The sequence below is a fragment of the Myotis daubentonii genome, chromosome 16 (assembly GCF_963259705.1).
Source record: "Myotis daubentonii chromosome 16, mMyoDau2.1, whole genome shotgun sequence".
NCBI lineage: Eukaryota > Metazoa > Chordata > Mammalia > Chiroptera > Vespertilionidae > Myotis > Myotis daubentonii.
The window spans coordinates 4,190,655-4,215,865 of NC_081855.1; the positions used below are offsets into that span (position 1 = coordinate 4,190,655).

Below are 25,211 nucleotides of genomic sequence, written 5' to 3' on the forward strand. Positions count from 1 at the left end.
CGGAAGCCAGGAGCGCTTGGGAAGCTGAGTGGTTGGTTAGCATCACCTGGTCTGTCCCGGGTTGAGATGAGTATCAGCCTGACGGAGACGCGCTCCTGCCTGTGAGCAGCCTCTCCTCCTGGCAGCCACGTGGGCCTCCAGCTGCGGGGCGGGGCGGGGGGCGGATGGGCGCCGGGCGCCAGCCGGGATGCACTGTGCCAGCCGGACCGCGGCAGGGCCTCGGCCTGGACCGGGGCGCAGCGCCCCTGACACCGGCTGAGCGCGGGCCTGGTGAGGACGAGACGGGACGCAGAGCGGTGGGCCGAGGGGGCAGGGGACCCGGGGGCGAGTCGGAGACCGGCCTCCACGGGTCGTCCTCATAGACAGGAAGCAGCAGGCGCCCGTCGGCCCCGAGCTTCCCGGCAAACAGGACGCGGGAGGCTGTGCACGGGGGACTGGAAGGTCCGCCTGGACGAAGGGAGGAAGAGAAACCTAGAAGAGGACTCTGCCCATTTTTTAAAAACACCCAGTAGGAGACATAAGACCTGGGCGACCTACAGGATGGACTGTAAACTCCACAGGACTCGGCCAGCGAGGACCCGGAGGGACTCCCGCGCAGTAGGAGAAAATTGCCCGCTGCTGCCCCGGGTGAGCCCTCCGCCCCGGGCGAGCCTGCTGCCACGGCCCCGCTGAGAGCTGGTAGAAGGCCTCTTGCCGCCCCTCTGTCTCCCAGCCCAGGATCTGAATTCGGACAGGTGAGCATTTCTCACAGGCAGCCTTCCGTTTCCACCCAAATACGCCTCACCGCCAGACCTCACCCTCCCTGGTGGGTCCCCGAAAATGTTTTTCTCGGCACACTGCAAGGACCCCACTTCTACTGGCACCACTGTGTTTATTGCAAAAGCAGGAGCCACCAGCTGGAGGGGGCAGCCCACAGCTGGGCAGAAGGACGGATAGCACCCGTGCTTTAGCTCGTTCCAGCCCATCCATGTGGGTCGCCGCCGCTAGACTCCTGCACATTCTGAGGCACCAAGAGAGGAAATAACCCCATAGATGTCTCCTCCCCACCCGAGAGGGGCTCCCAGCCCCCCTGTTTTGGCCCCAGCCAACCCCCCTCCTGCCCAGCCCCCTCCTTGTCCAAAAGACGTTTTTTCATGAATCTGGGGCTGTAACATAATAAAAAAATGAATACACTGTGCCCCTTAATGGCAGGGATGCGCTGAGTCATGCATCGCTAGGTGAATTCGTCACTGTGTAAACATCATAGAGAAAAGGCTACAAAGGGCTAATTCCAATGTAACCCTGATCTTTGGGGGGCTAGCCATTGGAATCCATGCCAGCAGGCCCAGTGGACATTCCTGATAATCTATAATTAAGCCACTACCTCCTTCCCAGAAACTGGTCTTGCAGAACCTGTTACAGAGGCCATAAAACTGTGAACAGTGCACTGCCCCAGAGGGAGGGTGATTAACGCTGGCGCCAGGCCAGACCATCAGATATGGCCCTGAGACCCCCAACACCTGGGGGCCTTCTTGCAAGGCCCGCGAAAAGGACCCGAAGCATAATTCATATTTGCAGGACAAAGACCACAGGGAGATATAAAGAGAAGCCCCCTGCATGTTTCTTCACTCAGATTTGGAAAGTTATTCCCTGAGTCCGCTGGCATATTAAACAGTGTCCCTCCTTTTCTTTAAAGCGTCGCTTGGTTTTTCTGTCGTCTTCTGCAACAATAGAGCACCTACATGGCTCTATGGCTACCACCAGAATACATGCAGTTCATCCTTGCCAAAACCTGGTTATGAGGGGAATGGCTGTACTTGGTGTTTGTTCCAGATCCTGGCACGTAGCTCCTAAAACCCTTGGAATTTCCAGAGTGATAAGAGTGTCTTTTGTATGATAAAAAAAACCATTGAAACCTGTGAAGAATTTTTGTGAGTTTATTTGAGCCAAACTGTCGACATATGCCGGGAAGCACAACCTCAATGAATTGAGCTAATGCTCTGGAGAATGGCGGGTTACATCTGTATTTATACTTTGCAATTAAAGGAGGGACGTAGGTAGGTTACATGAAATCCATTGGTGATAGACTAGAGAGGCGGGAGGAAGCAAAGCAGGGAAACCTCTGGGATTGGATACAAAGTAGAATGATAGACACACACTTAGGTGGGTGCAGGATCAATTAACGTAACAATGAAGGAATTTGTGGTCTCTGTCCTGGAACCCAGGCACATTAGGTTGTGCCCCAAGGGGTCCAGAAAAAGAAGTTACATGTTACCCAGACATTTCAAAGGTATGTTATCATAGATGCAAAAAGACAGATAGGCTCAGTTAAGGTAAAGGTTGACCTTGTCAGGGAAGATTCCGGCCTAGGATGTAACTGCCCACCATCACTGCTTTTAGTTAAAGTTTAATTTCAGACCATCCTTTGTGGTGACTTTAGGTCTGAGTTTGCAAGACCGCCATGCAGGCCTCCCTGAGCTGTCAGGTCAGCACGTGGCCCCTTTCGGCCACAATGAGATAACTTGTTTCTGGGGGCCCCTAGATAACTTAAGGATGGGGGACGGTCACCCAAAAAACCAAGCCAATTAGAGGGTAGGAAACTGGCAGCCTACCGCCCACCCAAACTCCAGGAGAGAGGGGCTGGAGTCAGTCACCAGTGGCCCATGACTTCAGCAGCCCTGCTAGGCGATGAAGCTCCTTAGCCGTCCACGGTGAGTGGGATTTGGAGAGCTTCCAGGTCGGTGAACACACCCATGTGCCAGGAGGGTGACGCACCCCAGCTCCACAGGGACAGAGGCTCCTGTGCTCAGGACCCTTCTGAACCCCCCTTCCTCTACAGACCTCTTTGTCTGGCGGTTCATCTGTAACCTCCATCAGACCTTTATTATAACCATAACAGCAAAGTGTGTCCCTGAGTCCTGTGAGCGGTGCTGGCAAATTATAACCTGAAGAAGGGCTGCGGGAACCCTGATGTATGGACGTTTGGCTAGAAGTACGGGAGGCCTGGGACTGTCATGGCGCCTCAAGCAGGAGCAGCCTGATGAGTCTCGGGGAGACGGCGTCAGAATTGAATTGAATTGCAGGACACCCCGTTGTCCAGAGACGGAGAACTGGTTGGTGTCGAAAACCCCACACATCAGGTGCCAGGTGGTGTCTCAGGTATGGCAGTGGTGCTTTCTCTCGGGACGGACGCGGCTCACCCGGTGTGATCTGGTCGGCCTCTTGGCGGGCAGAGTCCCGACCAGCAGAGTTGGGTCTGTGTGTGAGCATGTTGGACCGGAGGGGGCGGGATAGAGACGGTGACTGGGCTTGAGCGTGGAATTGCTCCCTCATGTCCCCCCGCCACGCTCTCCCTGGCTCTGCCCACCGGCTCCTCCTGACCCGCTGTCTTTGTCCAGGACTTTTGATCAGAAGGGCGTCGGGGTGTTCTCTCTAAAAGGTTTATTTCCTCTGAGACCCAGGCTGAGGAGAGGGGATCAAATACTTTATTATTTTTATTTTAGAGAGGGGGGGAGGGGAGGGAAGAGAGAGAGAGAGAGAGAGAGAGAGAGAGAGAGAGAGAAACATCAATGCGAGAGAGATACATTGATCAGTTGCCTCCCATATGCACCCAACCGAGGATTGAACCTTCAACCTAGGTATGTGCCCTCCCGGTGCACAGAACAACGCTCTAACCAACTGACCCACACTGCCCAGGGCACTGTTCTTTTCAGTTGCTTGATTTTTAAGAGACATGTCTAATACATCTGGATCCTTCTGCCGTCAGAAGCGGCCTTTTGATTCGTGGTACAGTTCTAGCGATGGCTTGGGAAATAAATGCCACCTGAGAGGTTAGTTGATGGAAGGCGAAGGGAGTTGGGGAGGGCAGTCTGAGCCTTCCCTAGCTTACTATAAGCCGTGACTTAATGTTTCCTGCGTGGGAGGGGGTTAATTTTAAACCCCGCACCCCCTGTTACTAAATAACAGGCACAGCTGGGTTGGTAGGCCAGCGTGTTCCCAGTGGCAGCCGCTCACCCGTGAAGGCTCTGGAAGGGCTGAGTGTCCTGGTCAAACTCCAAAGGTGTTGCAAAGCTACAGGCCCTGGCACTGCGATGCCCGCAGCTGCACGTGATTTAATTCGTGAGTGAGCATCAGGGCGGAAGGGCGACGGCATCTGATGGGCCCAGAGCCATCACTGCCACCAACAAGGAGGGTCTGGAGTCAGGTCTGGAGCTGAACCCCAGCCTTGTCTCTTAAGTGAAATGACAGATGGCGCAGCCTCCTGCCCTCTGCTCCCGGCTGGGGTGACGTCACCTGAGTGGTTTGCTGAGCACAGGAAGGGACAGTGTGCCGAAAGCTGAGCCAGGCCTCGGCCTGGCAGGCCCGCTGGATACCGGTAGCTTCATGGCCCTAAGAAGACCACACCGGCCCGGAAGAGGTCACCCTGAGGGGCCTGGGCCTGTTTCTCGGTCCAGAAGGGTGTTGGGGCAGGTCCTCACTGCCCCTCATGAGTGCCATCTGGGGCCAGGCTGTTGTGGCGGGAAGTAAACCAGGAATGTGAGCATCGCCGTCCCAGGCCCCTCGCCCAGTGCCAGCCCTGAGGGGCGCTGCCTGTGCCCGTGGGGGCGGTGGCCTCGGTCCCCGCCCTCCACACTTCTCACAGGAACTACACGGAGGTTGGGCCGCCCGTTGGGTAGCAGCCTTTCTGGGAACGTTCTGGTGGCTTTGGATCCACCACGCTTTCTTTATTTTCCCCAAACCTCCTCTGAGTTTCAGGAGGCTCCTTCCTCCCCGCCCTTTCAGTTCTCCCCGAGGAGAGAACTCTGAAGCAGTTGCCCTGCCCGGCCACAGGGGGCTGGGGACGCCCTGGTCTTGCTCGGTTTAATGATCAATTTATTGCTGCCAGGAAGTCCTCTCTGCCCGGCTCGGCCCCTACTCCCTTTGGCTCAGAGAAGGCACTACTGCAGGATGGCGGTGGACAACTCCACGGGCGACCCCCAGGCCTCGAGCTCGCAGCTGAGCCTGGCTGACATCATCATCATCACCGTGTACTTTGCCGCAAATGTGGCCGTGGGCATATGGGTGAGAGGCCGGTGGGTGTGGGACCTGGCCGTGGGCATATGGGTGAGAGGCCGGCGGGTGTGGGACCTGGCCATGGGCATATGGGTGAGAGGCCGGCGGGTGTGGGACCTGGCCGTGGGCATATGGGTGAGAGGCCAGCGGGTGTGGGACCTGGCCATGGGCATATGGGTGAGAGGCCGGCGGGTGTGGGACCTGGCCGTGGGCATATGGGTGAGAGGCCGGCGGGTGTGGGACCTGGCCGTGGGCATATGGGTGAGAGGCCGGCGGGTGTGGGACCTGGGCGCCGGCAGCATCTCCCCAGTGACCAGGGCGCGTTGGGTCCTGCTCTCAGTCTGGGATGGATGTGGTCTTCATTTCTGGCTTCGGGCCTGACTCTGAGGGCTGGGAGGGAGGATGGTGTGTGCGCTCTGGAATCCTGGGAAGTTGCTTGGCTTTCTGGGCCTCGGAGTCCTGGTCTGTAACATGGACACACCACCTACCTTGTCCTCAGTCCCAAGTCCTTGAAGTGGGGGGAGGTCTACCTAAGAGGTCCACGGGGCTGGACCCTGCTGCTGCTGCTTCCATAGCTGTAGTGGTGCTGGCAGCTGCCGTGGTGCTGGTGCTGGTAGTGGTGCTGGTACTAGTGGTGCTGGCAGCTGCAGTGGTGGTGGTGCTGGTAGTGGCGGTGCTGGTAGTTATGGTGGTAGTAGTGGTATTATTGATGGTGGTGGTGGTGGTGGTGGTGGTAGTAGTAGTGGTGCTGGTAGTTATGCTGGTAGTAGTGCTGGTAGTAGTGGTACTGGTAGCTGCAGTGATAGCGGTGGTGGTGGTAGTAGTGGTGCTGCCAGCTGCAGTGGTAGTGGTGGTGCTGGTAGTTATGGTGGTAGTAGTGCTGGTAGTAGTGGTGCTGGTAGCTGCAGTGGTGGTGGTGCTGGTAGTGGCGGTGCTGGTAGTTATGGTGGTAGTAGTGGTATTATTGGTGGTGGTGGTGGTGGTGGTGGTGGTAGTAGTAGTGGTGCTGGTAGTTATGCTGGTAGTAGTGCTGGTAGTAGTGGTATTGGTAGCTGCAGTGATAGCGGTGGTGGTGGTGGTAGTGGTGCTGCCAGCTGCAGTGGTAGTGGTGGTGCTGGTAGTTATGGTGGTAGTAGTGCTGGTAGTAGTGGTGCTGGTAGCTGCAGTGATAGTGGTGGTGGTGGTAGTAGTGGTATTATTGGTGGTGGTGGTGGTGGTGGTGGTGGTAGTAGTAGTGGTGCTGGTAGTTATGGTGGTAGTAGTGCTGGTAGTAGTGGTGCTGGTAGCTGCAGTGATAGTGGTGGTGGTGGTAGTAGTGGTATTATTGGTGGTGGTGGTGGTGGTGGTGGTGGTGGTGGTGGTAGTAGTAGTGGTGCTGGTAGTTATGGTGGAAGTAGTACTGGTACTAGTGGTGCTGGTATCTGTAGTGGTAGTGGTGGTGGTAGTAGTGGTGCTTGAGACTGCAGTGGCAGTGGTGGTGGTGGTAGCTGCAGTGGTAGTGGTAGTAGTGGTAGTGGTGGAGGTAGCTGCAGTGGCAGTGGTGGTGGTGGTAGTTCTGGTGCTGGCAGCTGCAGTGGTAGTGGTGCTGGTGGTAGTGGTGGTGTATTAGTGATGATCAGTTGTGGTGGTAGCAGTGGGGTATTGGCGGTGTTGTTGGATGGTGTGGTTAGAATATTAGTGGTGACAGTTGTGGGGGTAGCTGTGGGGTATTGGCGGTGTTGGATGGTGTGGTTAGAATATTAGTGGTGACAGTTGTGGTGGTAGCTGTGGGGTATTGGCGGTGTTGTTGGATGGTGTGGTTAGAATATTAGTGGTGACAGTTGTAGTGGTAGCTGTGGGGTATTGGCGGTGTTGTTGGACGGTGTGGTTAGAATATTAGTGGTGATAGTTGTGGTGGTAGCTGTGGGGTATTGGCGGTGTTGTTGGATGGTGTGGTTAGAATATTAGTGGTGACAGTTGTAGTGGTAGCTGTGGGGTATTGGCGGTGTTGTTGGACGGTGTGGTTAGAATATTAGTGGTGATAGTTGTGGTGGTAGCTGTGGGGTATTGGCGGTGTTGGATGGCGTGGTTAGAATATTAGTGGTGACAGTTGTGGTGGTAGCTGTGGGGTATTGGCGGTGTTGTTGGATGGTGTGGTTAGAATATTAGTGGTGACAGTTGTAGTGGTAGCTGTGGGGTATTGGCGGTGTTGTTGGACGGTGTGGTTAGAATATTAGTGGTGATAGTTGTGGTAGCTGTGGGGTATTGGCGGTGTTGTTGGACGGCGTGGTTAGAATATTAGTGGTGACAGTTGTGGTGGTAGCTGTGGGGTATTGGCAGTGTTGTTGGATGGCGTGGTTAGAATATTAGTGGTGACAGTTGTGGTGGTAGCTGTGGGGTATTGGCGGTGTTGTTGGATGGCTTGGTTAGAATATTAGTGGTGATAGTTGTGGTGGTAGCTGTGGGGTATTGGTGTTGTTGGACGGCGTGGTTAGAATATTAGTGGTGATAGTTGTGGTGGTAGCTGTGGGGTATTGGCGGTGTTGTTGGATGGTGTGGTTAGAATATTAGTGGTGATAGTTGTGGTGGTAGCTGTGGGGTATTGGCGGTGTTGTTGGACGGCGTGGTTAGAATATTAGTGGTGACACTTGTGGTGGTAGCTGTGGGGTATTGGCGGTGTTGTTGGAAGGTGTGGTTAGAATATTAGTGGTGACAGTTGTAGTGGTAGCTGTGGGGTATTGGCGGTGTTGAAAAGCGTGGTTAGAATATTAGTGGTGATAGTTGTGCTAGTAGCTGTGGGGTATTGGCGGTGTTGTTGGACAGCGTGGTTAGAATATTAGTGGTGACAGTTGTGGTGGTAGCTGTGGGGTATTGGCGGTGTTGTTGGACAGTGAGGTTAGAATGTTAGTGGTGACAGTTGTGGTGGTAGCTGTGGGGTATTGGCGGTGTTGTTGGACGGTGTGGTTAGAATATTAGTGGTGACAGTTGTGGTGGTAGCTGTGGGGTATTGGCGGTGTTGTTGGACAGCGTGGTTAGAATATTAGTGGTGATAGTTGTGGTGGTAGCTGTGGGGTATTGGCGGTGTTGTTGGACGGTGTGGTTAGAATATTAGTGGTGACAGTTGTGGTGGTAGTTGTGGGGTATTGGCGGTATTGTTGGACAGTGTGGTTAGAATATTAGTGGTGACAGTTGTGGTGGTAGCTGTGGGTATTGGCGGTGTTGTTGGACAGTGTGGTTAGAATTTTAGTGGTGACAGTTGTGATGGTAGCTGTGGGGTATTGGCAGTGTTGTTGGATGGTGTGGTTAGAATATAGTGGTGATAGTTGTGGTGGTAGTAATAGCAATAACAGAAGCAGCAGTTGAAGTTGATCCTTTTGTGATTAAATTGTGAATTCGGTGGAAGCTGGGCTTGGCCCTGACTCTCTCTATGTACGTGGGGCTCTTTACGGAGCGTCTGAGGCTCAGTTTCCTCGAACACACAGTGTGAACGTCAGTGCAGTCCAGACCCCTGGCTGTTCCAAGGAGCACAGGGGCGTGCGTATCTGGTGCCAACCATCGTGGCCATGTTCCGGGAGGCGGGGCCTGTGCACGCACCGAGGGGCCAGCAGAGGCTTTCTGCGTGGGACAGCGGGAGCGAGGCTGAGAGGTCAGCAGACCTCAGCACCGACAGGAGAGGAGAGGAGGGACGCTTTCCCGCCAGCACCAGCGAGGCTTTAGCGGGGAGCGCGTCCCTAAGGAAGGTGTTTGGGGCCTCTGAGGCCAGGCACTGTGCCGTGCAGACCCGCCTGTCCCAGCGCAGCCTGGCTGTGGCCCGGGCAGTGTGGGATGTGGGAGTTATGGCCTGCCCCTCCCAGAGGCCATGCCAGCCCCGCTGGGTGCCGCTGGCAGAGAGCTGTGAGCATGTGCAGGATATAGCAGGGCTGGAAGAGGGGGGGGCCGAGCCAGGTCCCACAGGGTTGTAGGTGCTCATGGCCCAGAGGCAGGTGGACCAGCGGGGCAGGTGCAGCTCTGCAAAGATGCTCTGGTGGTGAGGTGAGGCGAGGAGAGCCAGGGGAGGGCCTTCAAGGACGGTTCCTGGAGGAGAGGGCTCTGAGTTAACCTTTTGCACCCATTAGGCCATCTGTTAACAAGTGACAGAAAACCTATTTCAAATGCGCTAAAACACTGAAGGAAATGTAAGGCATCCATCCTGAAAAGGGCAGCAATAGGGAGGCTTCAGGTACAGTGTGATCTGGGCTCGCAGTACCATCAAGGCTAGGGTTGCACAGCACTGTGGTTCTCTCGCCTCCACCTACTCGTATGTGTGGCTTTGTCCTGAGTCCACTTTCCCTCCGGAAGGGGAGATGCCAGCCTAGGGTCCAGCCTGGGTGTAAATTCCGAGTTCACTCGGAACCAGCTCTGCCACAGAGGGGCTCTCCGTGGGTGCACACGAGGTGTCCATGGTGCCGGCAGCCCCAGAGCCCAGCTTCCTCCTCCACCTCGCGGTCCAGAAGCAACCCAGCTGCATGCACTCTGACTACCGCCTCTTAAGCCAGGACTGCCCCTGACCAGGTGTGACAGGCGCAGGGCCCGGCGCTGGGGATGGGGGGTGGGGGGGGGGCACTCCAGCCAATTGCTGGGAAAAGGGGCCCCTTTAGGAATGGAAAGGAGAATAAGGAGGCAATTGGCAGGGCGCTGTGTCCTTGAAAGATGAGGAGACGTTAGGAAAAGGCAGGGGCTACGGCCAGAGCTGCTCGAGCTGTGGGTGCGCAGGCCACACAGCCGGACGGAGCCTTCGGGCTGCGCTGCTCTCAGTCCCGCTGGCCACGGGCAGAGGAAGGAGGAGACGCGAGTGGACTTGGGGCCGGAGAAAAGCAGGAAGGAGCCACATCAAAAGCTTCGGCTTAGTCATCTTGAACATGGGCTGGGGGACAGTGAAAAGCCAGGAAGACAGAAGCCTACAGAGTGACTGGTAGTTTCTGATCCAGCCTTGAAATGTGTATCTAAATACGCCTCCTGGGCCCCTTTTCTCAAATTTCTCCTGTTTTCAATTTTCTATCTTTCCAATTTCTCTCATCCAGGTAGCGCCAACGAGGCGTGGAAAAGCCCCCTGATCCCTGACCCTTATTCAACACTTACCGGGCCCAGGCGCCAGTGTCAGAGCCACCTGCCTTCACTCATTAACCTCCTCAGAGCCCACGAGGGAAGAGCTACTAGGGCCACAGTTCAGAGGAGGACACGGAGGCACTGGTTACACTAAGCCGCTTGCCCAGGCACTCTGATTTCTGATTTTAAATTCCAAACACATAGAGCCAAAATCCATACTCCCCCCAGATAAAAGGCAGGCAGGACATCAAGTGATCATTTGTTGAAATGTATTAGAAATATAAATATTAGAAGTAAGGAATCAAGACCAAAGGGCTTTCAGCTTCCAGAGCAGAAATAAGAAAGCCCAGCTTAGCTGCGCACTGAGGCACGCTCTGAGGAAGGTCAAAGCTTGACCTTCAGGGCCCCAGCAACCTTCCTGAAGCGGTTTGGCTGGTCAGGGATAAGAAGCCAGGAGGAGCTGGCTCAGTCAGCGCTGGTCAGCTCTGCTCGTGGTCACAGCTCCCCGTTATGTCTGTGTCCATCCCTGCCTGAGGCCCAGAGCTCCCCCTGCCCCCCGGGTGGGGGTGGCGGCTCCAGGGGGGTTGGGCAGTGGCCGGGAGTAGGCTGGACAGAACTGAAGCTCGGGGAAGCTGACTGCTGAGCCCAGGGCAGGGGGAGCGGGCTGTGGATGGGGAGCTGGCTGCCTCTGTTCTTTTTTCTTTTAATGGGTAATATTCACGTAACATAAAACTCACCATTTTAACCATGTTTTAGTGTTATAATTTTTTTGTGTTTTTTCTATTAGTATTCAAAATCAAGTAGCAAAATGATTAATAGTTGTATCCATCTCATGGAGCCTCAATCATGAATGGGGAAGCGTGTAGGACGTGGGGTTAGGAGTGCAGTGGGAACCTCTTGTGCTGCTTGCTCACGGGCCTCTCACTCCATTGAGCTCATCGTCCTGCCCATCTTTGGAGGAGCCTGCAGGGCATAGTTACAGCCACATGCAACCGTCAGTGTCTTCCCAGACCAAGACCCAGCAACACTCTCTTTTTCTTGTTTTTATTTATTCATTTTTTTTATTGTTGACAGTATTACAGATTCTCCCCTTTTCCTCCCTTTGCCCCCTCCCCCCAACCCCTGCCTCACCCAGGCCTTCACCTCAGTATTATGTGTCCACGGGCTATGCATATGTTCTTTAAGCCAATCTCCCTCCTCCCCCGTTTCTCTCTGAGACCTGTCAGTCTGTTCCATGCTTCCATGGCTCTGGATCTATTTTGTTCATCAGTTTGTTTTGTTCATTAGATTCCACATATGAGTGAGATCATGTGATATTTGTCTTTCTCTCACTGGCTTATTTCACTTACCATGATACTCTCCAGGTCCCTCCATGCTGCTGCAAAGGGTAAAAGATTCTGCTTTTTACAGCTGCATAGTATCCCATGGTGTAAATGTACCACAGCTTTTTATCCACTCATTTACTGATGGGCTGTTTCCAGATCTTAGCTATTGTAAATTGCGCTGCTATGAACATCGGGGAGCATATAGTCTTTCTAATTGATTTTTGGGACTCTTAGGATATATTCCCAAAAGGGGGATTGCTGGGTCAAACTATGGTTCCACTTTTAATTTTTTGGGCAACTCCACACTGTTTTCCACAGTGGCTGCACCAGTCTGCATTCCCACCAGCAGGGCACTACGGTTCCCTTTTCTCCACATCCTCGCCAGCACTTGTTGCTTGTTGATTTGTTGATGGTAGCCATTCTGGTAGGTGTGAGGTGATACCTCATTGCATTTTAATTTGCATCTCTGGGATGATTAGTGACTTCAGAGTATTTTTTCATATGTCTCTTGGCCATCTGTATGTCCTCTTCTATTCGGTTCCTTTACCCATTTTAAATCAGATGATTTGTCTTCCTGGTGTTGATTTGTATGAGTTCTTTGATTATTTTGGAAATTAACCCCTTATCAGATGTATAATAGGTGAGTATGTTCTCCCACACAGTGGGTTCCCTTATCATTTTGATGCTGATTTCTTTTGCTGTGAGGAAGATTTTTAGTTTGATGTAGTCCCATTTGTTTATTTTTCCTTTGTTTCTGTTGCCCTAGGAGATGTATGAGTGAAAATTCTGCTACATGAGATATCTGTGATTTTACTCCCTGTTTTCTTCTAGGATATTTATGTTTTTGTGACTTATATTTACGTCTTTTATCCATTTTGAGTTTATTCTTGTGTATGGTGTAAGTTGTAGCCTAGTTTCATTTCTTTTTCACATACCTGTTAATTCTAAGCACCGTTTATTGAAGAGACTGTCTTTGCTCTATTGTATGATCTTGCCTCCTTTGTCAAATATTAATTGACCATAATGGTGTGGGTCAATTTCTGGGGTCTCTGTCCTGTTCCATTGATCTATATGCCTGTTCTTGTGCCAGGACCAGGTTGTTTTGATAACAATGGCTTTGTAGTATAGTTTGGTATCTGGTATTGTGATCCATCCAACTTTGATCTTCTTTATCAAGAGTGCTGCAGCTATTCAGAGTCTTTTTTGGTTCCTTATATAAATTTTTGGAATATTTGCTCTACATATGTGAAATATGCCAATTATATTTTAACTGGGATTGTATTTTTATTTTATTTTATTTTATTTATTTACTTTAATTAAATCTTTATTGTTCAGATTATTACATTTGTTCCTCTTTTTTCCCCCCCATAACTCCCCTCTTCCCAGTTCCCGCCCCACCCTCCGCCCTCACTCCCCACCCACTGTCCTCATCCATAGGTGCACGATTTTTGTCCAGTCTCTTCCCGAATCTCCCACACCCCTTTCCCCCCCAAGAATAGTCAGTCCATTCCCTTTCTATGTCCCTGATTCTATTATAATCACCAGTTCATTCTGTTCATCAGATTATTTATTCACTTGATTCTTAGATTCACTTGTTGATAGATGCATATTTGTTGTTCATAATTTGTATCTTTACCTTTTTCTTCCTCTTCCTCTTCTTAAAGGATACCTTTCAGCATTTCATATAATCCTGGTTTGGTGGTGATGAACTCCTTTAGCTTTTCCTTATCTGTGAAGCTCTTTATCTGACCTTCAATTCTGAATGATAGCTTTGCTGGATAAAGTAATCTTGGTTGTAGGTTCTTGGTATTCATCACTTTGAATATTTCTTGCCACTCCCTTCTGGCCTGCAAAGTTTCTGTTGAGAAATCAGCTGACAGTCGTATGGGTATTCCCTTGTAGGTAACTGAGTTTCTTTCTCTTGCTGTTTTTAAGATTCTCTCTTTGTCTTTTGCTCTTGGCATTTTAATTATGATGTGTCTTGGTGTGGTCCTCTTTGGATTCCTTTTGTTTGGGGTTCTCCGCGCTTCTTGGACCTGTAAGTCCATTTCTTTCACCAGGTGGGGGAAGTTTTCTGTCATTATTTCTTCAAATAGGTTTTCAATATCTTGCTCTCTCTCATCTTCTGGCACCCCTATAATTCTGATGTTGTTACGCTTGAAGCTGTCCCAGAGGCTCCTTACACTATCCTCGCATTTTTGGATTCTTTTTTCATTTTGCTTTTCCGGTTGGATGTTTTTTGCTTCCTCGCATTTCAAATCATTGACTTGATTCTTGCGCTCCTCTGGTCTGCTGTCGGGCGTCTGTATAATATTCGTTATTTCAGTCCATGTGTGCTTAATTTCTAGTTGGTTCCCCAATATAAGATCGAGGGTCTTATTAGTTTTCGTGTAGATCTCATTAAGTTTATCGGCAGCTTCTAAACAGTTCTTGAGAGACCTTAAAAGTGTGGTTCTGAACTCTATATCTTCCATTGACAATTTTGTCCTGTTTCTTTGTCTCCGCATTTTGTTATGCTTCCTTGGTGCACCCCCTAGTGGTCTTTGTTCGCAGTCTTATAGTTAAATCTTGATTGTTGTAGCTAATTCCAGGGAGGGATTGATCTCCAGGCCAAGTGGCTATGAGAATCAGCTGTGTCAGCAGTGAGAGAACTTCTGTCCTCTAGGGAGGTGCTAATCTAGCCTTTGCCTGAGGCTATCTGGCAAATGCCTCTGTGCAGGGCTTGGGCAGGGCGGGTCGAACAGGATCAACAGCGTGGGCCGGAGAGAGCAGTTATGGCGGCTCTCAGTCCTGTCCCCAGGGGCTCTGCCTCTCTGAGTCCCAGCACCCGCTGCAAAGCTCGGAGAGAAAGCTGCACTCGCTCTGACCGAAGCCAGACAGTCCCGCTTCTCCCGTTTGAGTCTGGGTCCCGGATCTGGAGCTCAGAGTCTGTGACTCCCTCCCAATTGAAAACAACAACCGCGCCCTCCGCCGCCAGCCCGCTTGGCGCACTCCGCACCTCAGAATTTGACTTCAGCACTGCGCCTCCTCTGAGTGTCCGTATGCGTTTCTCTTTCCTCCTAGTTGTAGGACTTCCACTCAGCCAGCGTTCCTGTGGTTCTGGGTGATGTCCCTTCCGTTTTTTGGTTTCACTTTTGAAGTAGTTGTTCAAAGCAGCAAACTCCGGCGTTAACCTATGCCGCCATCTTGGTTGTCTCTCCTGGGATTGTATTGAATCTAAAGATTACTTTGGGTGATATGGACATTTTAATGATGTTAATTCTACCAAATTATGAGCACGGTATATGATTCCACTTGTTTGTATTGTCTTCTATCTCTTTTTTCAATGTCCTGTAGTTTTTGAGTACATGTCTTTTACCTCCTTGATTAAGTTTATTCCTAGATATCTTAATTTTTTTGGTTGCAATGGTAAATGGGATTTTTTTTTCTAGTTTCTCTTTTTGATAATCATTATTGGTGTATAGAAATTCCATTGATTTCTGGATGTTAATTTTGTATCCTGATACTTTAACAAATTCATTTATTAAACCTAGTAATTTTTTTTATGGAGTCTTTAGGGTTTTCTATGTACAATATCATGCCATTTGTGAATAATGAGAGTTTTACTTCCTCCTTTCCAATTTGGGTGCTTTTTACTTGTTCATCTTTTCTGATTACTGGGGTTAGGGCTTCCAGTACTATGTTGAATAAGAGTGGTGGAAGTGGACATCCCTGTCTTGTTCCTGTTCTTAATGGGATTGCTTTTAGTTTTTGGTCATTGAGTATGATATTGGCTGTGGGTTTGTCATACATGGGCTTTATCATGTTGATCCCTCTATTCCCACTTTGCTGAGAGTTTTTATCAAAAATGGGTGCTGGATTTTGTCAAATGCTTTTACTGCATCTATTGATATGATCATGTGATTTTTAAAAAAATATGTTTTTACTGATTTCAGAGAAGAAGGGAGAGGGGGAGAGAGATAGAAACATCAATGATGAGAGAGAATCATTGATCAGCTGCCTCCAGCATGCCCTCTGCTGGGGATCGAGCCCGCAACCAGGGCATGTGCCCTTGATCAGAATCGAACTGAGAACCCTTCGGTCCTCAGGCCAGCGCTCTAGCCACTGAGCCAGACCAGCTAGGGCAGTGGTCAGCAAACTCATTAGTCAACAGAGCCAAATATCAACAGTACAACGATTGAAATTTCTTTTGAGAGCCAAATTTTTTAAACTTAAACTATATAGGTAGGTACATTGTTATTAACTTAATCAGGGGACTCCTAAGCTGGCCTTTGCTAAAAACGTCCTCAATCTGATGGAGGTACGTTCGCTGAGGTCGACCCCTTCCAATTCTCCCATCCACACTCGCCTTGTATACTTGTTTCAGATAGATGAGTGTGGATGGGAGAGTTGGAAGGGGTGGACCTCAGCGAACATACCTCAAAACAATGTACCTCCCCCAGCTGTGTATCCTGCACCCCGCTTGAGCGGCGTCTCCCGTTGCCCGACCGACACCCCCCCACTTCTTCTAATGCTACTTCTTCAAAATAGGCTCTCCTAGGCCGAAAACTGACTTCTGCACATGGGCCACGAAGTTTCAATTGCACTGTACATGCGTGCCCGCACATGGTATTTTGTGGAAGAGCCACGCTCAAGGGGCCAAAGAGCCGCATGTGGCTCGCGAGCCGCGGTTTGCCGACCACTGAGCTAGGGTGATTTTTATCCTTCATTTTGTGATTGTGATGCATCACATTTATTGATTTGAGAATATTGTACCAGCGTTGTATCCGCAGAATAAATCCCCTGGTCATGGTCTATGATCTCTTATTTTTTTTTTAATTAAATTGATTGGGGTGACATTGGTCAACATGAACATAGGTGTCAGCTGTGGGTTTCTATGTTACAAGATCTGTATATGGCACTGCGTGCCCACCACCCACAGTCAGGTCTGCTCCTGTCACCTTGTATTAGGATCTCCGTCTCCCCCACCCCTTCCCCCTGGCACCCACCACACTGCTGTTTGTGTTCACGAGTTTCGTTTTTACATCCCACACATGAGTGAGATCGTGTGGTTCCCAGCTTGTTCCGACCGACGGGTTTCACTCGGCATCATGTTCTCAGGGCCCGTCCAGATGGTTGTAAACGGCGCTGATCCGCCCTTTCTCGTGGCTGAGTATATCCACTGTGTGCATGGACCACATCTTCTTTACCCATCCTCTATGGCCGGGCACTTTGGTTGTTCCCATGTCTTGGCCACTGTGAATAATGATGCAATAGGGGTGCATGCATCTTTGTGAATACAAGATTTCGAGATCTTGGAGTATATACTCAGGAGAGGGATGGCTGGGTCAAATGGTAGTTCTATTCTTTTTTTAAAAAATTATATTTTTATTGATTTCAGAGAGGAAGGGAGAAGGAAAGAGAGATAGAAACATCAATGATGAAAGAATCATTGATCGGCTGCCTCCTGCACACCCACTACTGGGGATCGAGTCCGCAGCCCAGGCATATGCCCTTGACCGGAATCGAACTTGGGACCCTTCAGTCTGCAGGCTGACGCTCTTTCCACTGAGCCAAACCAACTAGGGCAGTAGCTCTATTCTTAACTTTTTGAGGAATCTCCAGACTGCTTTCCATAGTGGTTGTACCATCTACATTCTCATCAGCAGTGAATGAGGGTTCCCTTTTTTCCACGGCCTCTCCAGCACTTGTTGTTGCTTGTCTATTTGAGAACGGGCACTCTAACAGGTGTGAGGTGGTATCTCACTGTGGTTTTGATTTGCATTTCCTAATTGCCAGTGAGGTTGGGCATCTTTTAATAGATCTATTGGCTGTTTGTATCTTTATTAAAAAGGCAAAGCAAATAAATTTATACATTTGACCCATGAGGCACAGATGCTGCCCTACCCCCAGCCTGTTTAGAATGCAGGCTGCTTGGGGCTTTTATTTGCATTTTATTTTTAAAATTTCGCTGGTGAAAATTTCTGGTTTTACTTAAGAAATATTTTATTACTTGTTTTGCCCTTCCTTAGAGGCCAAAACCTTCATTGCATATAAAATATATGTATATAAGTAGAATATAGTTATTAATTTTTATTTGATAAAGCTTCCCATGTGCTTTCAAGTATACTAGAGCAGTTTAATTTAAAATTATTTCCTTTAAGAAGAGAGAACAAACTTTTGAAAACCTTTTAGGGCCTGTGAAATGTCCCAAAGGTATCTCTCATTAAAGTCTTGAAATTTAACTTGGAAAGATCATATAAAGATTTTATATTTTTTGCCGAAACCGGTTTGGCTCAGTGGATAGAGCGTCTGCCTGTGGACTGAAAGGTCCCAGGTTCGATTCCGGTCAGGGGCATGTACCTGGGTTGCGGGCACATCCCCAATAGGGGGTGTGCAGGAGGCGGTTGATGGATATTTCTCTCTCATTGATGTCTCTGGCTCTCTATCTCTCTCCCTTCCTCTCTGTAAAAAAATCAATAAAATATATTTTAAAAAAAAGATTTTATATTTTTTATAATTATTTTAAAAGATAATTAAATTTAAATTGGTTTTTATATTAAAAATTTAGCTGAGATCACAGAATTAATCCTCTTTTTCAATTAGACCAGTGTTGAAATTTTACTACAATCATATGATTTCTCCCAATTTAATTTGAACCTTAAACTCTTAGAAGTCTTAAATTTTTTTGCTGATAAAAGTTAAATATTTAGCATTTCTCAGATTAGTAGTACCTTTACATTTTTAAGAATACAAGATATAATTAATTCAATTCTGACCTCTAGATTTTTCATGAGGCAAATTCAGATTAATATTTCAGTATTTTGTCATTTCAAAATACTTAGACATTTAATTTTATTATTTAACTCAGCAAACTTCCAAAGTTTTAAGCAGCCATAGTTTGGCAGCAGGTCGGTAGCCATTCAAATGTAAATTACTACCTTCTTCCTTAAGAGATTACCATGGGAAGCCAGCCTTCTAAATTGACAAAGGGTGTAGCAAGTCTTTACCTGGGCTACTAGGACCTTTATAATTAATACTAGAGGCCTGGTGCACAAAAATTTGTGCACTCAGGGGGGTCCCTTAACCCAGCCTATGCCCTCTTGCAGTCTGGGACCCCTCGGAGGATGTCCACCTGCTGGCTTAGGCCCGCTCCCTGGGAGATCAGGCCCAAGCTGGCAGTCAGACATCCCTCTGGCAGCCTGGCAGCCCTCGGGGGATGTCCACTAGCCAGCGGGGAGCAAGTCTAAGCTGCAGTTGGACATCCTTAGCACTACTGAGGAAGCGGGAGAAGTTCCCACCACCACCGCTGTACTGGCAGCCATCAGCCTGGCTTGTGGCTGAGCAAAGCTCCCCCTGTGGGAGCACACTGACCACCAGGGGTGGCTCCTGCATTGAGCGTCTGCCCCCTGGTGGTCAGTGTGTGTCATAGTGACCAGTGATTCCCAGTGGCTCTGCTGTTAGGGTCAATTTGCATATTACCCTTTTATTATATAGGATAGAGGCCTGGTGCATGGGTGGGGGTCAGCTGGTTTGCCCTGAAGGGTGTCCCGGATCAGGGTGGGGGGGTCCCACTTAGGTGCCTGGTCAGCCCGGGCGAGGAGCTGAGGGCTGTTTTCAGACTGGCCAAACCCTCTTCAGGGTGAGGGTCCCTGCTGGGGTGCCTGGCCAACCTGGGTGAGGGGCTGATGGCTGTTTGCAGCTGGTCACACCCCCTTCAGGGTGGGGGTCCCCACTGGGGTGCCTGGCCAGCCTGGGTGAGGGGCTGAGGGCCATTTTCAGGCTGGCCAAGGCCCTCCCCACCCCCCCAGCAACAGAAGCTCCCAGCCTCTCTTTCCTTCCTTCCTTTCTTCCTTTCTTTCTTTCTTTCTTTCTTTCTTTCTTTCTTTCTTTCTTTCTTTCTTTCTTTCTTTCTTTCTTTCTTTCTTTCTTATTCTGGGATTTATTTACCTTCTATAATTGAAACTTTGTAGCCTTGAGAGGAGCTCAGAGCCGGCCAGGGCAGGTGGGAGGGAAGCCTCCTGCTCGCTCCACCTCTGTGGCCACGGCCGGCTGAAAGCAGGTATCTGGGGTTTATTTACCTTCTATAATTGAAACTTTGTTGCTTTGAGTGGAGCTCAGAGCCTGCCGTGGCAAGCGGGAAGCTTGGCTTCCTCCATCATTGGGGCAACCAAGTCTTCTGCTTGCTCCAGCTCTGTGGCTGCCAGCCGCCATCTTGGCTGGGTTAATTTGCATATAGTCACTCTGATTGGCTGGTGGGCATGGCTTAAGGCATAGCGAAGGTATGGTCAATTTGCATGTTTGTCTTTTATTAGTGTAGATATTATTTAGCTATGTTTTAGCAATTTTGAGATTCTAGAGCCAATTACAATGATCTAAGGCATTTACTTTGGCAAATTCTGTAACAGAGATAACTCACTAACTTTTTAATTTTTTAACTTTAGAATGCGATCTATTATTATTTGAAAACTACCCTTTAATATGAAAATCTTTGGGTCATCTCTGCCATCTTTCTTTTGAGAAAAAACAGTCTTTGGGTTTTATTCTGAAGCATCGTAAAGAGATTAAGGTTAGCTCAAAACTATCTAACATCCAAAATCGAACCGTGTGCACACATTTTTTAAGCTAACTTCTCTCTTTACACGTGCACAGAAACCTCAGACGCATTTCTAAATTCTGCAAAACTTTTCATGGTGAGAAGGAGACTTTTCCTAGAACACTCGTGAGGGGGCGTACATGTTACAGGATGACCACATGTCTTCCTTCCCCCACCTCCTATTTGCTTTGGGGAAAAATTCAGTAATGGTCTGGTTGTCTACTGTTTGTTTGTTTTTGTTTTTAAATTAAAGGCATGCTTGGAATTAGCTGGCCTTTGTTTAAACTTCCCTGGGTTGCAATTTTTTTTAATTAAATCTTTATTGTTCAAATTATTACAGTTGTTACTCTTTTTCCCCCATATAGCTCTCCTCCATCCAGTTCCCACCCCACCCTCTGCCCTTACCCCTTCCACTGTCCTCATCCATAGGTGTATGATTTTTGTCCAGTCTCTTCCTACACCCCCACACCCCTTTCCCCCCAGGAATTGTCAGTCCACTCCCTTTCCATGTCCCTAGTTCTATTATATTCACCAGTTTACTCTGTTCATCAGATTTTTTATTCACTTGATTTTTAGATTCACTTGTTGATAGATGTGAATTTGTTGTTCATAATTTTTATCTTTACCTTTTTTTCTTCCTCTTCTTAAAGAATACCTTTCAGCATTTCATATAATGCTGGTTTGGTGGTGATGAACTCCTTTAGCTTTTTCTTATCTGTGAAGCTCTTCACTTGATCTTAGCCAAAAGGCCGAGAAGCGATATCTTATCTGTGAAGCTCTTTATCTGACCTTCAATTCTGAATGATAGCTTTTCTGGATAAAGTAATCTTGGTTGTAGGATCTTGCTATTCATCACTTTGAATATTTCTTGTCACTCTCTTCTGGCCTGCATAGTTTCTGTTGAGAAATCAGCTGACAGTCATATGGGTACTCCCTTGTAGGTAACTGACTTTTTCTCTTGCTGCTTTTAAGATTCTCTCTTTGTCTTTTGCTCTTGGCATTTTAATTATGATGTGCCTTGGTGTGGTCCTCTTTGGATTCCTTTTGTTTAGGGTTCTCTGCACTTCCTGGACTTGTAAGTCTATTTTTTTTCACCAGGTAGGGGAAGTTTTCTGTCATTATTCCTTCAAATAGGTTTTCAATATCTTGCCCTCTCTCTTCTTCTGGTATCCCTATAATTCGGATGTTGGTATGCTTGAAGTTGTCCCAGAGGCTCCTTACACTATCTTCATATTTTTTGATTCTTTTTTCTTTTCGCTTTTCTGGTTGAGTATTTTTTGTTTCTTCGTATTTCAAATCTTTGACTTGATTCTTGGGATCCTCTTGTCTGCTGTTGGATCTCTGTGCATTATTCTTTATTTCAGTCAGTGTATGCTTAATTTCTAGTTGGTCTTTTTTCATATCCTCCAGGGTCTCACTAAATTTATCAGCGGTTTCCAGAAAATTCTTGAAAAACCTTATAACCGTGGTTTTGAACTCTATATCCAGTGGTTTGCTTTCCTCCATTTCTGTCATTTGTGACCTGTTTCTTTGTCTCCACATTTTTTATGCTTCCCTGTGTTGGTAGAGTGGCTTTGTGTGCTAGGTGACCTATAGGGCCCGGTGGCTCAGCTTCCCCAATTACCTGAGTTGGACACTCTTGGTGCATCCCTTTGTGGGCTTTGTGCACAGTCTTATTGTAGTCTTGTTGTAGTTAAGCCTTGATTGTTGTAGGTATCACTGGGAGGAATTGACCTCCAGGTCAATTGGCTGTGAGAATCAGCTGTGTCTGCAGTGGGAGAACTTCTGTGCTGAAGACACCCTTCTGGGACAAGACTTGCATCAGTGGGGCTTTGGTGCTCACTGAGTCTGCCCCCTGAGTGTGTCCCTTATGGATCTAATGAGTTGTAATGTGGATGGTTCCACTCTGACCACTGGGTACACTGGCTCTTGGATCTTAGGGGGTGCTAATTTAGCCTCTTCCTGAGGCTACCCAGCAGGAGCTACGAAGAGATCTGAAGATTCCCCTTCCTGTTTTGGGGTTTGGAGGTGCCCAGATGAGGCCCAGCTGTGAAGCAATGCAAGCTGCTGTGGGGCCTTGGGCCTTCTCTTAGAAGTTCTGGGTCTGTCTGGCCCAGCTGCAATTTGTTAGGTAATTTTCAGATTGCAAAGGGCCAGGGCATTCATATGCAAAAGCCTCTGCTGCAGCCTGGGTGGGGCGGGGTCTCAGGGAATCAAGAGGGCGGAGCAAGCAGCTATGGCTGATCCTCAGCCCTGCCCTAAGGGGCCCCGCCACTCAGGAAGGGAGCAGCCAAGCAAGCTCCGACTCTCCATACAAGGTTAGTTGGGAAACTACTGTGACCACGAAGCAAGGCCCGGGGTCAGAGGAGTTTATGCAGTTGCTTAAGGTGCCATTGCACCAAAAGAAGGTACCGGGGCTGGCCTTGGTGGGACTGGCTGGTAATTGCTGCAAGCACCTCTGAGGGAAAGCCGCCCTCAAGTTCTGAGTTCTGCCTGATGCCAGACAGTCCAGTTTCTCCCCGTATGAGTCTGGGTCCCCAGAGACTTCCCGGGACTGGAGTTCAGAGCAGTTAGGAGCTTGTGACTCCCTCCCGATTCAAAAAACAGCTGCATCCTCAGGTGCCAGCCCCTTTCTGCGCACGCTCAAGCCTCCGTACCTCTGCACTTTACTTCTGCAGCTCCTCTGAGTTTCAGTGTGCTTTTCTCTTTCCTTCTAGTTGTAGAATTTCCACTCAGCCAGCCTTCCTGTGGTTCTGGATGATGTCCGTTTTGTCTTTTCGTTGTATTTTTGAAGTTGTTGTGAGAGGCAGCAATTTCCAGTGTTTACCTATGCCGCCATCTTCGTTTTTCCTGGGTTGCAATTTTTACAGATTTTACACTTTTCAAATTAATCTTAAAATCTCAAAATTTTAACACAGCACAATAAAATCATAAATCAGAGAAAAGCTGATTAAATTTACAATACAGACACATAGAAAGAATTTAACTAGCTAAGAGTTTCTGGTGGTCTGGGAGGGAAAGAAAAAAAAATTAAGATAAAGAATTATTGGCAGTTGCTGAGAAAGTCCTTTAATCCTTTCTACTTGGCCCAGCCCAGTACAAGTAGTTTGAGCCCCCAGAAAAATGAAATATGAAGTCACTTTCACTTTCGGCCGAGCTTCTGCATCCAGCTGTAAAGGCTGAGCAACTGTGAGTAAAATCTTTCTTATTGTAAGGTTCGCGGCACAGGAGACAAGGTCAGAGAGCCAGGCAAGTCAAAAAGAAGGAACTTTAATCTGCACTCCCGGGTGAGGTTCATGGGTCCAAGGGTGGGGCCAGTGAAGTCACACCAAAAGGGAGTGGAGGCACTTTTTAAAAATATATATATTTTATTGATTTTTTTTACAGAGAGGAAGGAAGAGGGATAGAGAGTTAGAAACATCGATGAGAGAGAAACATCAATCAGCTGCCTCCTTCACACCCCCTACTGGGGATGTGCCCACAACCAAGGTACATGCCCTTGACCGGAATCGAACCTGGGACCCTTCAGTCCGCAGGCTGACGCTCTATCCACTGAGCCAAACCGGTTATGGCATGGAGGCACTTCTTTTATACAGCTGTTCAGAGAGGGCAGGGGAGCATGAGCTGTGGGAGTTTCTGCCGTGGGCAGGTCTGTTCCAGGTTCCAGGAAGGATCCAGTATCTGCGTCACCATCTGCCTTGCGATTGCATGCATCGGCTCCTGGACTTCCCTCTGACCTAACATCCCGGCCTTTTGGTGATAGGGGGCACCAAAATCGTCTTGGCTACTTCCTGCTGACCAGGGGCGAAGAGGGAAGGGGGGTTTTAAAGGCCAGGGTCAGGCAGAGGCAGGTTGGAGGGCAGCCTAGCATAGGGGTGGAGCAGGAGCTGATTTACAGTCACCCATGACATCTCCGCAATCCTGGAGCGGGTGAACCTGAAGAGGCAGGGGGCTAGGAGAAAAAAAAGACTCAGATGAGAATCAGGGGCCCTATCATGGGTAGGATCCAGGTAGCTAAGGGGCTTTGGAACCAGCCAAAAAGAGAGTTGTCCCAGGAGTGTCTTGCACGTAGTTCTTCACTCAGCTTAGTCAGGGTCTGCACGTTCTGCTCCACTACTCTGGACTTGTTGATGTTGTAGCAGCATTCTTCCTAAAGGAATATGCAGGTTCCTCCTTTCTCTGAAGTAAGAAGGTCTAGGGCCTGTCAGTTCTGCAGGGTTACGTGGGCTACCAATGTTACTTGCCACTGTAGGAAGCTAAGGAGGCGGTAGTAGACTCCAGGGCTATCTGGAGTTTGTCAATGAAATCCTGGGCAGAGACTAGGCTGTTCCTGAGGGCCCCCCCAGCGAGGACTACCAAGGCAGCAACACTCACCCCTAACATGACAGGGAGGAAGGCTGCCCAGCGGGCCCGGGGGTGGGAGGAAGGGAGCAGCCAGGCGAGCTCCAACTCTCCATACAAGGTTAGTTGGGAAACTACTGTGACCACGAAGCAAGGCCCGGGGTCAGAGGAGTTTATGCAGTTGCTTAAGGTGCCATTGCACCAAAAGAAGGTACCGGGGCTGGCCTTGGTGGGACTGGCTGCGGTGTGGTTTTGGGTACAGTTCCAAGTGACTCGTCCCCCAGTTACCGGATTACTGGTCTGTTAGCATATCCGTAGGGGCAGGGTGGGCTTTGGAGTTTCAAATTCCCAAAGGGGAATGCCAGCCAAGGGAGGCTGACATTCACCTTGCCCCTGGGTCCCTGGAGGAGTTATGAGTGGGACGGCAGCCAGCAAAGGTCTTTGGAGAGAGGCGCATAGAAAGCAGTGCGAGACATTGGGCAGGGTGCGAGTCTCGTTGAGGAATAGTAGAGTGTGTTGAATAAGTTGGAGCCAAGAAGATAGGACTTCTACCCGGGGGGAGTCGGGCAGCTTCCCTTTAAGGGACTGTTCGGCCTGTAGGATGCTGTTGGAGACCTGGACTTGGGCCTCCTGGGCCAAGACATATTCCCAGGAGATGTAAATGGTCCCTGAAGAGGTTGAGCTCCAACCACTCCCGTATATTTTTCCCATAACGCCCGTAATCCATCGCTGGTCCTAGGGATCCCGGACCCTGATGTTGAAGGTCCCATCCTTCCAGAAAAAGGGGCCAGTCCTGACCTCATTATAGGCATGATGGGTGACACAGCCTGACCAGCGGCAACCCCCATAGGTGTTGACATCTTGATTACACCTGT

General features: G+C 49.2%; 2 protein-coding genes and 1 long non-coding RNA gene across 7 annotated transcripts in view; 2 read left to right on the forward strand and 1 right to left on the reverse strand.

Annotated features, from left to right (window-relative positions):
* Window positions 1–203: 203 nt before the first annotated feature.
* On the forward strand, window positions 204–1,892 carry LOC132217950 (uncharacterized). The gene is made up of 3 exons (XR_009449048.1): window positions 204–270; window positions 510–734; window positions 887–1,892. It is a non-coding gene; the product is annotated as an uncharacterized LOC132217950 (long non-coding RNA).
* A 1,479-nt stretch (window positions 1,893–3,371) lies between these two features.
* The window catches only part of FAM83G (family with sequence similarity 83 member G), a 74,485-nt gene continuing 52,645 nt past the window's right edge, over window positions 3,372–25,211 (reverse strand). The window contains exon 7 of one of the 3 annotated variants that reach the window (XM_059668424.1): window positions 3,372–3,441. In XM_059668424.1, the coding sequence (XP_059524407.1) occupies window positions 3,387–3,441 (55 nt within the window). In that variant the 3' untranslated portion in view covers window positions 3,372–3,386. Of the gene's footprint in view, window positions 3,442–11,015; window positions 11,059–22,712; window positions 22,846–25,211 lie in introns of those variants that run through there. The other 2 variants (XM_059668425.1, XM_059668423.1) reach the window with 2 other exon arrangements.
* SLC5A10 (solute carrier family 5 member 10) overlaps window positions 4,908–25,211 on the forward strand; it is an 89,387-nt gene continuing 69,083 nt past the window's right edge. For 2 of the 3 annotated variants that reach the window (XM_059668432.1, XM_059668433.1), the window contains exon 1: window positions 4,908–5,040. In XM_059668432.1, the coding sequence (XP_059524415.1) occupies window positions 4,927–5,040 (114 nt within the window). In that variant the 5' untranslated portion in view covers window positions 4,908–4,926. Of the gene's footprint in view, window positions 5,041–5,276; window positions 5,293–25,211 lie in introns of those variants that run through there. The other variant, XM_059668434.1, reaches the window with a different exon arrangement.